The sequence below is a fragment of the Stenella coeruleoalba genome (genome assembly GCF_951394435.1).
Source record: "Stenella coeruleoalba genome assembly, chromosome: 9".
In the NCBI taxonomy this organism is placed as follows: Eukaryota; Metazoa; Chordata; class Mammalia; order Artiodactyla; family Delphinidae; genus Stenella; species Stenella coeruleoalba.
The window spans coordinates 36,269,764-36,285,101 of NC_137155.1; the positions used below are offsets into that span (position 1 = coordinate 36,269,764).

The following is a 15,338-nucleotide window of genomic DNA, read 5'->3' on the forward strand; positions in this document are numbered from 1 at the left end:
TTTAACCACTGGACTGCCAGGGAAATCCCATAGATTCTGATGAAGGAGGGCACTAGCGGCACAAAGCTATCTGGCCAGTGACCCTAACCGAGTCCCCTCATTTTATAGGTGATAAATCAGAGTAGCAAAATGACATACCCAATGACAGAGGCAGAACTGTGGCAACCTTTCTGTTTGGTGCATTTTTTTCTTCCTGTAGGACCATATCATAGTGCCTAGCAACATAGTTAAGTAATTTTTAACATCGAGATATAATAGTAAAGACAATATTATAATGCATAAGAAACTGTAGTTCTTGCTTTGTAGCCAGATTGATATAGGTTTGATTAGCGTCTCCTTGACTTACTCCCTATGAGATCTGGTTGCACAGTCATGTATAAACGAACAATAAGGTCCTCACTCATACAACTTTGCTATTAGTTAACTACCAAATCCTTGCTTATTCATTTTGTGCTTATTTTTCTTTTACGCGACCTAGAAAATTTGTCACATATGCCAACATTCATACACAAGCACACAGTGCACTTCCTGGAGGAGGGGAGCAAGAAATCCTAGTCGGGATGCACAGTCTTTATCTTTGAGATCACTCTAGCAAATAAAATTATTTAAAACTAATAAACATGTATTTACGCACTTTTTGGATCAATTACACACAATGCCACTCCAGAAGAAAGAAAAAAAGTGTTGTGCATAATGTTCTTTACAATCTGGCTTAAGTAGGTGTTGAAGCATTAAACCACTACAGTAGGCCTTTCACATGGTGGAGTTGCTAGAACATTCTAGAATTAGGAAGAGAAGATTCAAATTCCTACTCAGAGGACAAGTGATCTCTGTAGGGGACATACGGTGTTTTTACAACCCAGCACATACATTTCTTATAAAACCCATAATCACAGCGTCTCACTGGCCCCCTCTAACCACTGCCAGCAGCCATCATGGTTGCTCATCCTCCTACACACAGTGATTGGTTCATGGGTTGGGTCCATAAACCAACAGGGTTAATTAGTATGTCCCATATGATCATACAGGAATATTGAAAGAGAAAAAAAGGGTTCCTCTGGTATAGCAAGCCATAAGGACAATTAAAATTGATTCTGCCAGTGGCCATCTTGCACATGGAAAGTTCTGGCCTCAAAAAGAATCTACGCAGAGGCAAGCTGGGCTGAGAAGTGGATAGAAGGAACAAGAGAGTTCTGACCTTTTCTGAGCCCCTTGATCCAGCCATACTTGATGATCCAACTACTGAATCTCCCAATTATATCCTTCTAAGAGTTTGTGCTATCTCGCCAACACATTCTTTTAAGTTCATTTATAACTTATAAAGAATTCTGGTCAAGGCAAGCTTCATCTTGCAAGTGTTTATCGTAACATTTTTAATACTTGCAAACTTGCAGTGACCCTGTCTACCTTCCCCACTGTGACCACCTTCCCCGCCTAGACTAACTCTAAATCCTTCACTTTGTCAATGGGCTTTTACAAAACAGGAGCACTCCCTTTTAGCCTAAAAGACCTCCCTGAAACTTTTTACTCTAAGGACCACACGAGAAGTGACTCAGTGGGCCAGAGAAATGTCCTAGGCCACCTCCCTCCTGCAACACCCTCCCCAGGCTTACCAAATTGAACTCCAGCCTCAATTTTACTGCTAAGCAGGTCAGTGGTTGCCTGCAAATTGGGAGCAAAGGTTATGTGCCAGGAGAGAGGGATTACAAAGGAGGATAAGGAAACTTTGGGGGTTGATATGTTCAAGGTCGTGAAAGCAATGATGGCTTCACAGGTGTATATATGTGTCACAACTTTATCAAATTTATACTTTAAATATGTGCAGCTTATTGTATGTCATTAATACCTCAATAGAACTATTCTAACACACACACACACACACACACACACACACACACACACAGCTTTATGAGGAAAAGCATTTTACAGCGTTATCCTTCTTCCAGCAGGGAACAAACCCTAATGCCTAGAGTTGCAGATGTAATTGGGTGACAAAGAAGAAAGTCACATACCAAGGATGGTAGGGCAGGATAATTGGGACCTTGATAACATGCTTGCATTGTGCACCTTCTCTAGATTACCTACTTCTAGACATCTTGCTACATGAAAATAATACAGCTTACTATTCGAAGCAGCAGTAGCTGCGTTTCTCTTACCAGCAGCTGGACTCTATTCCTAATATGGTAGTCTTTGATGGTCTTTAACTTAAAGCCAATAGATCAGGTGATTCCCATGCCGGCTATCTTTTGTTTCTAATCTCAGAATAAAGTCCAAATACCAGGCTGACAAATCCAAGAATGCGAAGGGCCTGGCTTACCTCTCAAGGTAACTCATTAGCCACTATTCCCCACCTCCAGTCATACTTCGAATTCTTCTAATGAGCCCTCTACACTTTGAGAGCCATACAGTCAAAGCACGTGTTGACCTGATATTCCTAGAATGTGGCTAAGTGCCTGGTACAGAAGAGGTACTCAAAATACACTGCAGATGGAAAGAGCTCATGATCTTGTTCATTACGCTTTAGGGATAGGGAAATGCTTATTCCCTAACGTAATCAATATTTGGGGTGAAGAAATCCAGCCTCATGTGTTCCAGATTATTCTTTCTCTATATAACCTATAAAAGAGAGTTTCATTCTTTCACCAAATATCCACCACACTGCAGAAACAACATGCAAAGAGAGAGCATTTCTAGAGCAGCTACACTTTTTGAGCATCCAAATTCTACCAGGGTAAGTGAATTGCTTTGAGGACGAAAGAGGAACGTAGAACTTTGCAAAAACTGGATGCGATTCTGCAGTTAAATCATTCAAAAATGTTTTGTCAGCACTAAAGCAAGAGAGAAGACGTGATGATAGTGGAGGGTAAGAAACTTAAAACAGTAATAAGATTTAAAAGGACTATACCACCAAAATGTAACGCAGCATCCACCGATACATTAAAAACTAAGTCCCCAGACCTCTCCATGCTTCAACAGTCATAAGAGTAATTACACGTGACACTGAACTCTCCCTCTGAACTTCTGCCTAATGTGAACAATTGAAGAACAATTCAGTGATTATGAAGCATGTGTTTCTCTGATACCAAACATCTGGATGGAAATTTGAAAATTCTGTAAATAATCTGGATACTGCTAAATATCCAGACATTTAGTGTTGAAGCCAAGACCGCAGTTCTTCGTCTCATTTTCATTCCTCAAATGATACAAGGAAGGCTCATGTGCTGTTGTCACATATTTTTCTTCCCTGTGTTCTCCTTGGTGCCAAGCAGATTGCTTTATACTTACAAGGCACGGAATACATAATATATAATATCTGCTGGGAAGAAATTATATAAAGAGAATCAAAAGTAAGGCATCCTGACTTGCCATTTTCCAAGGATAACTGGTTTGAGGTAGCACTCACAACTGCCAACAAAGTTTCAACCCCACCCTACGTCTTCCTTCTTCGGAGCAGTTTTGGGAGAGAAGAAGTGGAATTATGGGTGAAACAGCCCTGCACTGCCTCCTTCTTTCAATCAACTAAATGTCAACCATATGGCAAGGCTGTGCTGGGCATTCAGGAAAGCCGGAGTGATTGGGACACGGTCCTTACTGTTGAGGGACATATAGTCTATCATATGACAAAATAAAAGGGAAATTGCTTTTTTCAGTGACTTCTTCATTGATCAACTTAAGAATCATAACTTAGTCCTCATCTTACTTGGCAGCATTTGACACAGATGTTCAACTCTGCCTCCTTAAAATGACGTGCATTTGGCTTCTAAGACACCCGCCTCTACCAGGTTTTCCTCCTACCTGACAGGCCATTGCTTCTCAGGCTCCTTGGCTGGTTCCTCCTTGTCTCTGAAAACTGTTATTATAAGAGTGTCCTGGGCTTCCCTGGTGGCGCAGTGGTTGAGAGTCCGCCTGCCGATGCAGGGAACACAGGTTCGTGCCCCGGTCCGGGAAGAGCCCACATGCCGCAGAGCGGCTGGGCCCGTGAGCCATGGCCACTGAGCCTGCGCGTCCGGAGCCTGTGCTCCGCAACGGGAGAGGCCACAACAGTGAGAGGCCCACGTACCGCAAAAAAAAAAAAAAAAAAAAAAAAAAAAGGAGTGTCCTTTATTAGACTACCTGCCATCTGACATCTCCACTTGGGTATCTTATTGGCATCACATCTAATACTGAACCTCTTATGTTCCTTCCAAAGCCTGTTCCACCCAGTCTCCCCATTCCCGTTAACAGCAGATTCAGCAAGCCAGTTGTTTAGGCCATAAACCACAAGTAATCTGTGACTGGTCGCACTCCATATTCTCATCCATCAGGAAACTATGTTGGCACCACCTTCAAAATACACCCAAAAGCTGACCATTTCTCTTACTTCCATTGCTATAATATTGGTCCAAACCTCCATCATCTTTGCTTAAATTACTGCAGTAGCCTTACAGGTGATCTCACTGTTTCTACTTTTGCCATCTGTAATCTACTTTCAATTCAGGAGCCAGACAAACGTTTAAATGAAAATCATGCCCAAAGCCACCAATGGCTCCCCATTTCCCTTGGTGTAAAAGTTCAATTCCTTCAATCTGGGTCCCAGAAACTCTCTGACTCATTTCCAACCACTCCAGCCACCGCTTGCTCACTCTGTCCCAGCCACAGGCGTCTTCTCTGTCCCTTGCATAAATCAGAAATACTCCTTCAGGATCTCTCAAAGGCCGTTCCCTCCACTGACTTTTTCCAGATGTCTGTCCTTCACCTCTTTCAAGTTGTTGTTCCACTGCTATCTTACCGAGAAGGCTAATCCTGACCACCACACATAAAAGTATGCCCTTATCCTCCCCTACCCCCCCCCCCCACTGCCCCACTGTGCTTCAGCCTTCTTACTCCATTTTTCTCCATAGCATTTTACCTTCTAACATGATGTATAACTTATTTGCTTATTTGCTTATCATCTACCTTCCTCCCCAAATGTAAGATCCATGAACGCAGGACCTTTTGGTTTGTTTCGCTCACTGCTGCTCTTGCTTAATTAACATTATTGGAATGAATAAAAGAAAAATTATTTGGGTTCGTCTTAACATTTATGTTAGACTAATAATAATAAATTAGACTAATAATATAAAGAACCCTATCCAACAATGATTCTAGTACAATTTTACGGAAAGCTGATTTGTTCATGGGAAAGGTTACAGGAAAACCTCAGATGCACAGGAGAGCTTGGCCAACAATGGGAGAGAAAAGAGAAAAGAGTATTTCAAGAAACATATTAGATTCTACAGTAGACAGATAAAAGCAATTCCTATTTATTATTTTTAACCCAACGCTAATTTTCATGTCTTAAAATATTTGGCTGCCTTCTAGATTTAATTTTGATCAAATTATCCTGTTTATGCAAGCTTTCATTAGGTATGTTTTACCTCTGTTGAAAAGGGAACAGCCAATTCTGCAAATTCCATTCAAGAAGTATTTAGAAAGTATAAGCTCTGTGCTAAAAAAAAAAAAAAAAAAAATGCTACAAACCAAAGGATGCAACAAAGAGAAAGCTATGATCTATCTCCGCCAATAAACGGTGGATAGTCTAGCTGGGGAAAAAGCAAACACAAAGCAATCTATAGTATGGAGCATTGGTATGGTTAATGGCAAAGACAGAGTAAAATAAAATCTTACAACACTGACTCTCAGCCCTCACTGTAATTTAGAATTAGCTAGGAAGATTTTAAAAAGGGTTTTTTTTAACCAAAAAATCACATGCCTCTCCCTGTCTCTGAATACTGATTGAATTAGTCTGGGGTGGCACTCAAGTAGTAAGATTGATTCCCAAGTGAAAATTTAAGGAAACAATTCTTTCTGACTTAAGAAACGGGAGGCTTTATTTGAGTAGTTTTACAAAGACAGAACAAGGTATTATAGGTCAAGAGCAGAGGATCAGCAAAGACAGGCAACAAAGGGCAAAATGTCTGGAGAACCCTCTGTGGCTGAAATATATGAAGACATGCACACGGGAAGAGCGGATGGTGAAAGATCTTGAATGGCATGCTAAGGAATTCGGGTTTATTCTCTGAGAGTTTTCATCCACTATTACAAGTGCGTTATTCATTTTACAGTGATAAGATAATATGGAGGAACAATTCAGGTGAAATGTGATAAGAAGGAAGACGAACTAAACCTAGCCTGTCTTCACCAGTAATTCATATGTGTTTGAGGTGATGATGGCCCACTTTTAAACTACCTAAAACTGTATGCAAATTAAACCACTGAGATGTTCAAATCTCACTTTTCAAACGTAGGCTGAAATACAATTATTCCCCTAATAAATTTTCTTTCTTTCTAAAAGCCTCTTAATTATGTTGTTAAACTTTGTGAAAGAAAATAACCTCATTTCAAGTAAGAAATGACATAAATAGCACATTTCGGTAACTGTTTTAAAATCAAAAGTTGGGAAATTTCACAAACACATTTGGCACAAAGGCCGACTATGAACACCAGCTCAACAGCATCACGTGAAAATTCCAGGTTCTGTAAACAGTGAATCATTTTTAAATTCAAAATCCAAGTAAATATTCAGCAACCACTTAAATATTTTAAATTCATTCAGTAGTTTGAACAAGGGCTGAGAAATAACATAAGCCTAACCACATATTAAATAAGAATAATTTGAAAAATAATGATCAGAATTTTGAAAAATGTCAAATACAATAATTTGAAGGCAATTACAAAAGTAGATTTTTTTCTTTGGCTGAAGTATTAGCGTTTTTCATTTATTTTGGAGTAGAAACTGAACAAAATTATACTTTTCCAGCCCTCTAATTACCAGAATAGGATTTTTAAAAATGTACAGGAAAATCGTTCCAAATTTATACCCACCATACCTCAGTCATTTTTTTCTTACAACTGAAAGATTAATATTACTGCTTTGAGGGTATGAACTCTTGCCCCCGTAGGGGCTGCTTGAGTTAACACCAGCCTGTAAGTGTTAGAAATCCCAGTAGCTTGAAAACCTTTCCATTGTAACTTACAGGTTTGTAATTCAGAAATTTAAAATAATTCAACTTTTTCCACGAAGCTGTAACAACTTGCTCTTTTTTCTATAGCACATCCAAAGCATTTATCCACATTCTCTCCTTTTATCCTAACAACTCCACACGGGAAGAATGAAAAATATCATCACCAGTTTATAAATGAAAAAAGTGAAACTCAGATGGAGACGTTTGCCCAAGGTTAAATTCCAAGCAAGCTGTACAGTTGGTATTCAAATTTAGGTTTTCTTCCGAAACCCAGCTGTTTTTCTCTCCATAGACTGTACAGATATATATATATATATATATATATATATATATATTATATATATATATATATATATATTTATCTGCTATGTTTTACCTATTTTAAGACAACCTCAATTTCAGAGATACCTAAAACGCAAATAAACATATGCCTTAAAATGAATGTAAATTGGTATAATTTTTGACTGCATGGAGATTTTTTTCCCCAAAGCAACCAAAGATATAGAAAAAATATTGCAAAAAACCAACAGAAGCAAACTTAGATTTTAGAAGAATAAATACAGAATAAGAAACAAAACTGAAACTTCTGAAATGACCCTTATTTAAAGACCATGAGTTATATTCTGTTCCTTACGTTCTTAATTAAAACTATTCATACACACACACACACACACACACACACATACATATAAACAGCAGTCGATTCCTAGAAGTCTTTTCTTCTCTGCTTAAGAAGCACAAGGAGACATATTCAAAACGTTACATATTTTAATACAACACTTATTTCATACCTTCTAAAATTCCCCACAAATCACTAGGAATAATTAGAGTTATTTTTCACTTTTTTTCAAAATACTTTCAATCAAAATTATTTTAAAATAAACGATTAAAAATAAAATAGACCGTTTTCCCAAAGCAGTTTTCACTTGTGTTTATATCCTGAACAGTATCAAAAAGACCAAGCTATTTCCACACTTCCTCAATTCAATCATACCTTCTTCTCCAACCCACAAAGACCTACCCTAGTCCTAAATTTTGTGGCACCTAAAGTCAGTCCTTCCCTTATATAACATTAATTTTTCCACTCCATAAATCCCCACTAGATCCTGTCTTCACAGAGGAGGTACTTGCCTTTGTATGTGTTTATTATTTCCCACAGTTCTCAGCAGAATGCACACAGTAAGCAAATGTTTATTGACTGAAGAAAGCTCTTGAGATCATATGTAGAGAAGATAGTGAATGAAAAGAGGCTTCATAAGGCATGTTGATTTCAAAGCCCAGTTTGGTTCACTGCTGTATTCCCAGACAGAACAGTGCCTTGCACACAGTAGACACTCAATAAATATTTGTTGAGTGAAGAAACATTCAGTTTCTATAAATGTAGGAAGTTCTAGAGCAAGTCACTCTCTTTTGTATAACATCATGAAAGTGCATAAAGAAACCATAGCTTCTCCCTTTCCTCCCGTATCTATAAACTGTTGATATTCACTACACTAACGTAAAGTTGTTCATTACTAGGGATTCTATTAATTAAAACAACCAAACCATAACCAACAACAAAAATCAGCCCCGCCTCTGGCTAGTGATCAAAAATCCATGACAAGTTTGGGGGATGTTCCATCCAACCTATTTTAATGACATGCTTTCTGGACTGGTCACGAATTCTGCCCTAATCTCAAGGTCATAAGCAGGCCACCTGAGCACGTGGACAGTCAGGCTGCCCTAAGTTCCTCAAGAAAATGCTTCAAGGCAAGAGTGATGACTCAAAGCAGACCATGGCCTTTACACCTACCACACCCATATGCAATCCTGGATTTACTAACACTTTTAGAAATAATCTCAGATCCAATCCCACAACTTTGAGCTTATTTCGGAGGCAGCGACCCAGGTGGGATTGGAACCTATAAAGGGTCCTCCTATTCATGCCTTAAAAAGAAATGTCTCCCAAGTCTTCAGCCTTAACCCTTCCCCCAACCATCTGACATTTCCCATCTTAAAATGCTGAGGTGAAACCAGGGAAGATACAGAATCTAAATAATAGCAATGGCACATTTTCATCATCTATTTGAGACCTGGTTCAATGTTTACCTTTCATTCATTTCCAGTTTAAACTGCTGAACTCATCTAAACTTGTTCACAATGTATAAGCAGTAGACAGTAATTCATTTTAAGAAATATCCTCTTTCTAAAAAGCCTTAGGGCTTCCCTGGTGGTGCAGTGGTTAAGAATCCGTCTGCCAATGCAGGGGACACGTGTTCGAGCCCTGGTCCCGAGCAACTAAGCCCGTGTGCCACAACGACTGAGCCTGCACTCTGGAGCCCGCGAGCCACAACTACTGAAACCTGCACGCATAGAGCCCGTGCTCCGCAACAAGAGAAGCCACCGCAATGAGAAGCCCGCGCACCGCACAAAGAGTAGCCCCTGCTCGCCGCAACTAGAGAAAACCCGCGTGCAGCCAAAAATAAATAAATAAATAAATTTTAAAAAAAATAAAAAGGTTTAGATTTAAAAGGGCCAACCATCTTTACAGTCCTGTGAATTTCCAATTAATTTTTACTACAGTGCTATTAAAATCAATAGAATACACTCTGAAGGTCAATAATTTAGAACAGATATAAAAGTCTTATATAATATGTTCCTTCAGAGTTACCTTTCTCTTTGCTTTCCTAATACACAAGAGATTCAAGCAGAAATGACACGTCTCAAAAGCAACAGAACCAGACTTAAAAATAACTTGCCTTTAGAAAAAAAATATATACGGCATATTAATCTATATAGACCTCCTCAGTGACGTAAGTATGCAACACAGACATTCTACTGTGTGTAAGCAGATACTATAACGTTAAATGTCTGGCAAACAGGTAGCTAAATCATGAGGGGGAGGGGCAGAAGTCAGCATAAAATGGGGAATGTGAAGTTCTAAACAGGCCATTCATGCTAACAAAAGAAAATACCTGGAGAATTGGTCAGCTTTTACTTAATAAATAATCAATGTGATAGGCATGTTCAGGTGAGACAAAGGTGGATTCTCATCTGAAACTTGACATGGATCTCCGATTACAAGTACCTGAATCACCAGGTGGTCTAGAATTTTTCCCAAATCTAGGATTAGTGACATGTTGATTAGATTCCTACTAACTAGTCAGAAAGACATACTTTTTACAGGTTTATGTCTTGCTTTCAAAGCTTTGCAACCCTGTTCACATACAAGGGAACAGTAATGCTAAAAGGACCCAGCCTCTCCCTCCTGCTGGGGACCACAGGCAGACTCCGCACTCCAAGGATGTAACCTAAGCTTGCACAGATGGCCTAGCTCTCTGCTAATGCACAGGAGCTGGGTTTGTTTTCAGGGTGGATGCTGCAAAACAAACCCAGGTGTATTTATAGACAGGAGCAAGACTATGATGGAGGGATGATGACAGAAGATGAAGTTTCTTCTGCATGGTAAAGAAGCCTGTGGAAAGATCTGGATCCCACAGCCTGGGTTCCACTTCTTGACTCGCCAACTATCAACTATGTAAAGTTATTAAAGCCCTTTTCGGTCTATTATCTTACGTATAAAATTTAGACAATGCCCCTTGCCTCGGATGATTGTCAGAAAAAGGAAAGTGTATGTAAAATCTGGGACGTGGTAGGCCATTGGTAAACGGCAATCTACTCTCCCATCCTCCTGTTCACCCTGAATTGCCCCTCAAAAATTACAAACATACACTGCAGGGTTAAAACTAAAAAGCCCAAGCTGGTTGGCAGGAAAAGAAACAACCTGGGTGGAGGCTCGCTTATTTACTGGAGAATTTAGCTTAAAATGGATTTAGGATAATGATAAGAGGGGAGATACATGGAAAAAGCATCAGGTATAAGCAAAACTCCCCCCCCCAACTCCCGCTCCCCGCAAAAAGACATTCCTTTATGTAAGCACGAAACAAACTTCGGAAGCTGCGGATATCCTGTGAACCTACACGGTGGCCTCAATTAAAATCACAGGCGCACGTAGAGCTAAACACGACGCACACCATCCATATGCCGCCTTGTCAGTTTCAGATCACGCTATTTTTGCAAAACTGTCCTCAAACCCGAGGCGGCTCCCGCCTCCAAATCCGCCCCAGATGGATTTGGGAGCCAAGAGCGAGTTGCAGAAGGTATAAGGATGGGAAAGTGAAGAGGTCTGGTCAAATAACTGAAAAACAAGGCGGTGGGTGAGGGGGCGGGGTAGAGCAATGGGGAAGAGACGCGGCCAGTGAGCCAGAAAGACGGCGGCTTCACAATGAAAGGAAGAGACTGCGACAGTCGCCGGCTCCTGGTCCCCGGCGGGGACGGATGGCGAGGCCGGGCGGGGGAGGCCAGAGCGTGGGAAGACAGAAAGGGGGTGCGGGATGAAGTGAGAGTCATTGGCCAGACAGGGAAGTCACGGAGCACCCGAGCAGGTGCAAAGCCCCCAGGCGGGGAGGAACGGGCTCGGGATACTCACGGTGTAGAGTAGGTTGAGCGCGCACAGGCAGTTCTTGGAACACGCGAAGCCCCCGCAAACCATCTTGGAGCCTGAGGTTCCCGGCAACTGCAGGTAAAGTCTGGCTCCGGCGGAGCCTCCAGGCAGCCTCTTTGTCCTTGCCTTCGGGGCCTGGCCGAGGCGACGCAGCAGCGGGGACGCGGTGGGGAGCCCGGGGCTTGGGAAGGGGCTGCAGCGCGCGGCGCGCCCGCGGCGGTTCCTACCCGCTCTGGAACCTGCGGCCGCAGCAGCTGAAGACAGAGTCGGAGCCCGAGCCCCGCCCAGACCCCCGCCTCGCCCCGCGCGCTGATTGGCCGCCGGCGGGGAACAAAGGTAGAAATATGCAAATAAATGCGCTCAGCTAGCTGGGATCCGGGAGGGGAGGGGAGGGGAGGGCAGGGGAGGGGAGGGGAGGGCAGGGGAGGGGAGGGGCGGGGCGGGGCGGCCCCTGGGAGAGGGGGAAGGGGCGAAGGCCTTGAGGGAGAGTGCCTGAGGCCAGAGTGCGTGGCAGCGACCTCGCCGCGGGTTCCTGGGGAGCAGGTGAGGAGAAGAGGGCGGGACTCCACGGAGATCCACGCTGGCAGGGAGAAAGATGACAGCACCTCTCGGTTCTTGGCCCCAGCGGGTGACGTGGCACCATTTTGAATGAGATTTTAAAATTAAGCACCTGGCCTTGTTTGAATGAAGGAAAAAAGGAAGGAATGAAGCAATAAATGAATGAACGTGAACGATTTAAAAGAGAGAATGAAGTGGGGGAAAATGAAAGGAAGGAAACAAGTGAAAGAATAAACGGAGAGATGAAATCTCTGCTTTTCTCAGAAAATAGGTAAGGTATATGGCCCATAATTGTGACTCTTGTCAGGTCAGATGTATCCTTCAGGGATTTGCAAAAATGCTGATAAACTTTATCATACATGCAAAAGAAAATCAAGAGGTTTTTTGTCTTCCAATCTTGCATTTCAATAAGCTGAGGGGTTTTTTCCCACAAACAACTGTGAAAATTTTTTAATGACACAGTCTCCACCTCTGTCAATTCATTATCATTTTGAGTGTCTATTATAGAAATGCTTCATGTATCCTCAGATTCCTCACCTATAAATTGGGATATTAACAGTATGTCAAGCACTCTTTGCAGAGCGCCTGGCACAGTGTAAGGACTCAGCTAGTCCTTAATATATGTCAGCTAGTATTAATATATCTAACAGTTTTTGAAAACCTGCTGTGTTCCAAGCACTAAGCTAAGCCAATAAAGGTTTGGTTATTTCATGGTGCCTTCTACCAAAGAAGGTTCTTAGACAGAAATATTCAGGTACTTATATGAAACCTAAGGGTTCATGCTGAGTAAGTTATGTGATAGCAAATGATACTGTATATGTTAAATAAAATATTGCAGCTGATAAAAATAATTTGTCTTCTTGGAATTGTCTGCTTCCTCTTCTAATCTCTCTTTACCTTCCCATACCAAGAAAGCCACATTAATTCTTTAGCCTTGGTATTCCACATTAACCTTTTGTATACACCCAAATGAGTTCCTTTTTTTTTTTAATTTTAATCTGGAAAATGACCCTCAAACCCAAATAAAACTTTGTGGCTCAGCTTTCCATTTGAGAAGCCAGAGGCTTATTAAAGAAGAATTAGGGGGGAAATCTATTCTTTCTCTTCTCATTCGTGGATGTCACCAACGTTACTACCACTTCAACATAACTCAACCAACTGTGACAATTCTCTATTTGCTTTCTTCATAATACACTCTACTATCTGCCTGTGGGTTGAATCTCTTACTTTTTCTCATAGGAATGTGCCCTATCAGTCAGGGGCCCAGCAGGAAGGAGGTGGCTCATTTCAATGACTGAGAAGAGTTTAATAAAGGGACTGTTCTGAAAAATATGGACAAGGTTAAAGGAAGCCAACAAAGGATAGTGAAGCAGCTCAGAGCTAGCAAGAGCAGGTAGTTATTATAATTCCCCTTAAGTCTGGGGGGCAATTTAAGGGAGCAGTTACGGAAACCAGGCAAGAGCTAAAGTTGTAGGAGGGTTGCATTAGGAGTTGTGGCCTTTAAGAGAGAAAACCAAGAAAGTACTGCAAATTGGAAAACAAAACAAGTGAACATAGTGGGATTCCACCTTAGAATTTGGATGTAGAAATTTGCAAAAGACCATTTGCTCCCACCCTAACAAGAATGAGCTAGAAAAGCTACAAAACTATCGTTTTTTTAAAAAAAAAAACCTATCAGAAAACAAAACAAATGAACAAACAAAAAACAAATTCACAGATACAGAGAACAGATTGGTGGTTACCAGGGAGGAAAGGGGTGGGGAGGTAGGCAAAGTGAGTGAAGAGGATCAATTGTATGATGATGGATGATAATGAGACTTCTGGTGATGATCACTTTGTGGTGTATGTGGATATAGAATTATAATGTTGTACACCAGAAATGTATGAAATGTTATATATCAATTTCACCTCAACTAAAAAAAAAAAGCCTCTCATGGAACTGAGGAACCAAAGACATCTAAAGGAACTAAAATCCAAGAAGTAATAAGACATTCTTAGGAAGAAAAAGCCCACAGTGTTTTTATCTCTTATGGATTAGCTATAGAAAGAAGACTGCCATAGAGAGGGATAAAGAGAAACTAGCTGATCATTTAACCATCTTTTAATGTGGGTGTAGTGTGACAGTTTATAATCCAAGGATCAAAAGCCACAGAGTGAGTGTACAACTACTTGCCAACTCTAACCCATGGGCCTTCACATAGTACAAGGATTTGAAGCTCTATAGGCTGTGGTCAGGCAAGAGAGCTCCCTCCCCAGCTATCTCAATGGGCACAAACATCCTCAAGTATGACAGTGGCTAAAAACAGATTAGGACAGGAAAGACAAAGCAATCTGGGTCTTTACCTAATCCAAAGCAGTGGCTGCCAAAGGCTAAGGAATTAGCAGAAGAGAAAAATCTCTTTACAGTATACTGCAAAAGCCCTCCAAAGCTGTTAAAACAGCAGGAAAGGGAGAGGACTCATAAGGACATGAGTGAAAGCCAAGGACATGACAGAAGAGCAAAGAACACTCCCCAGCAAAAAAAAAAAAAAGTAACAGCCAAGTTGTAAAGCACATCTGAGGCTGAGAATGCTGGTGACTGAACTGTAAAGTACAAAGAGATCTGTATGAGGTCTCCTTCCTATAAAAGGAAAATCTTGATTGTGTCCTTAAAAACATTTGAAGCCAATGCTGAACTGAACCTAACTAAACCTGTAACAAATCCTGACCCAGCTCAACTATAGTGCAGACTGACTTAGGTACCCATAGTAGCAGCCTGGCAGAATAAAGGATGTACCCATTTCTGCTGGTAAATATTATTTACTTTGCTCTCAGTGTTCTTTTATACACACTACCTGACACACAATCAAAAATTATGAAAGACTTGGATGATCCAAAAAATTGGATCTATGGTCAAAAGAAGAAATGGTCAGTAGAAGCAGAACCAGAGATGATCCAGATATTAGAATTATCAGACAGGTCCTGAAAACTCAAAATGATAAATGTGTTCAAGGATTTAGTGGAAAACATACAGGAGCACACGGAGAATTTCAGCAGAAAGATAAAGATTACTAAGGGGAAAATGAAAATAAAATGAAAAATATAATCAGAGATTTTTGAAAATGTGATTTCAGCAGACTGGACACAACAGAAGAAAAAAGTAAACTTGAAGATAATTCAAAACTAAAACACAAAGATGAAAAGTGGAAAAATGGATCAGAGCATTTGATACCTGTGAGACAAAAATCCAGTAATGTGTGTGTGACTATAGTTCCAGAAGGAAAAGAGAAAGAACACGGGGCAGAAGAAATATGTAAAGAGAAAATAATGGTCAG

The 15,338-nt window shown here is 40.9% G+C and overlaps 1 protein-coding gene across 1 annotated transcript in view; it reads right to left on the reverse strand.

The window, feature by feature from the left end:
- TSPAN13 (tetraspanin 13) overlaps nucleotides 1-11,855 on the reverse strand; it is a 34,276-nt gene extending 22,421 nt beyond the window's left edge. Inside the window, exon 1 of the mRNA XM_079931771.1 lies at nucleotides 11,452-11,855. Within this exon, the coding sequence (XP_079787897.1) occupies nucleotides 11,452-11,514 (63 nt within the window). The 5' untranslated portion in view covers nucleotides 11,515-11,855. The remainder of the gene's footprint in view (nucleotides 1-11,451) is intronic.
- Nucleotides 11,856-15,338: the final 3,483 nt, after the last annotated feature.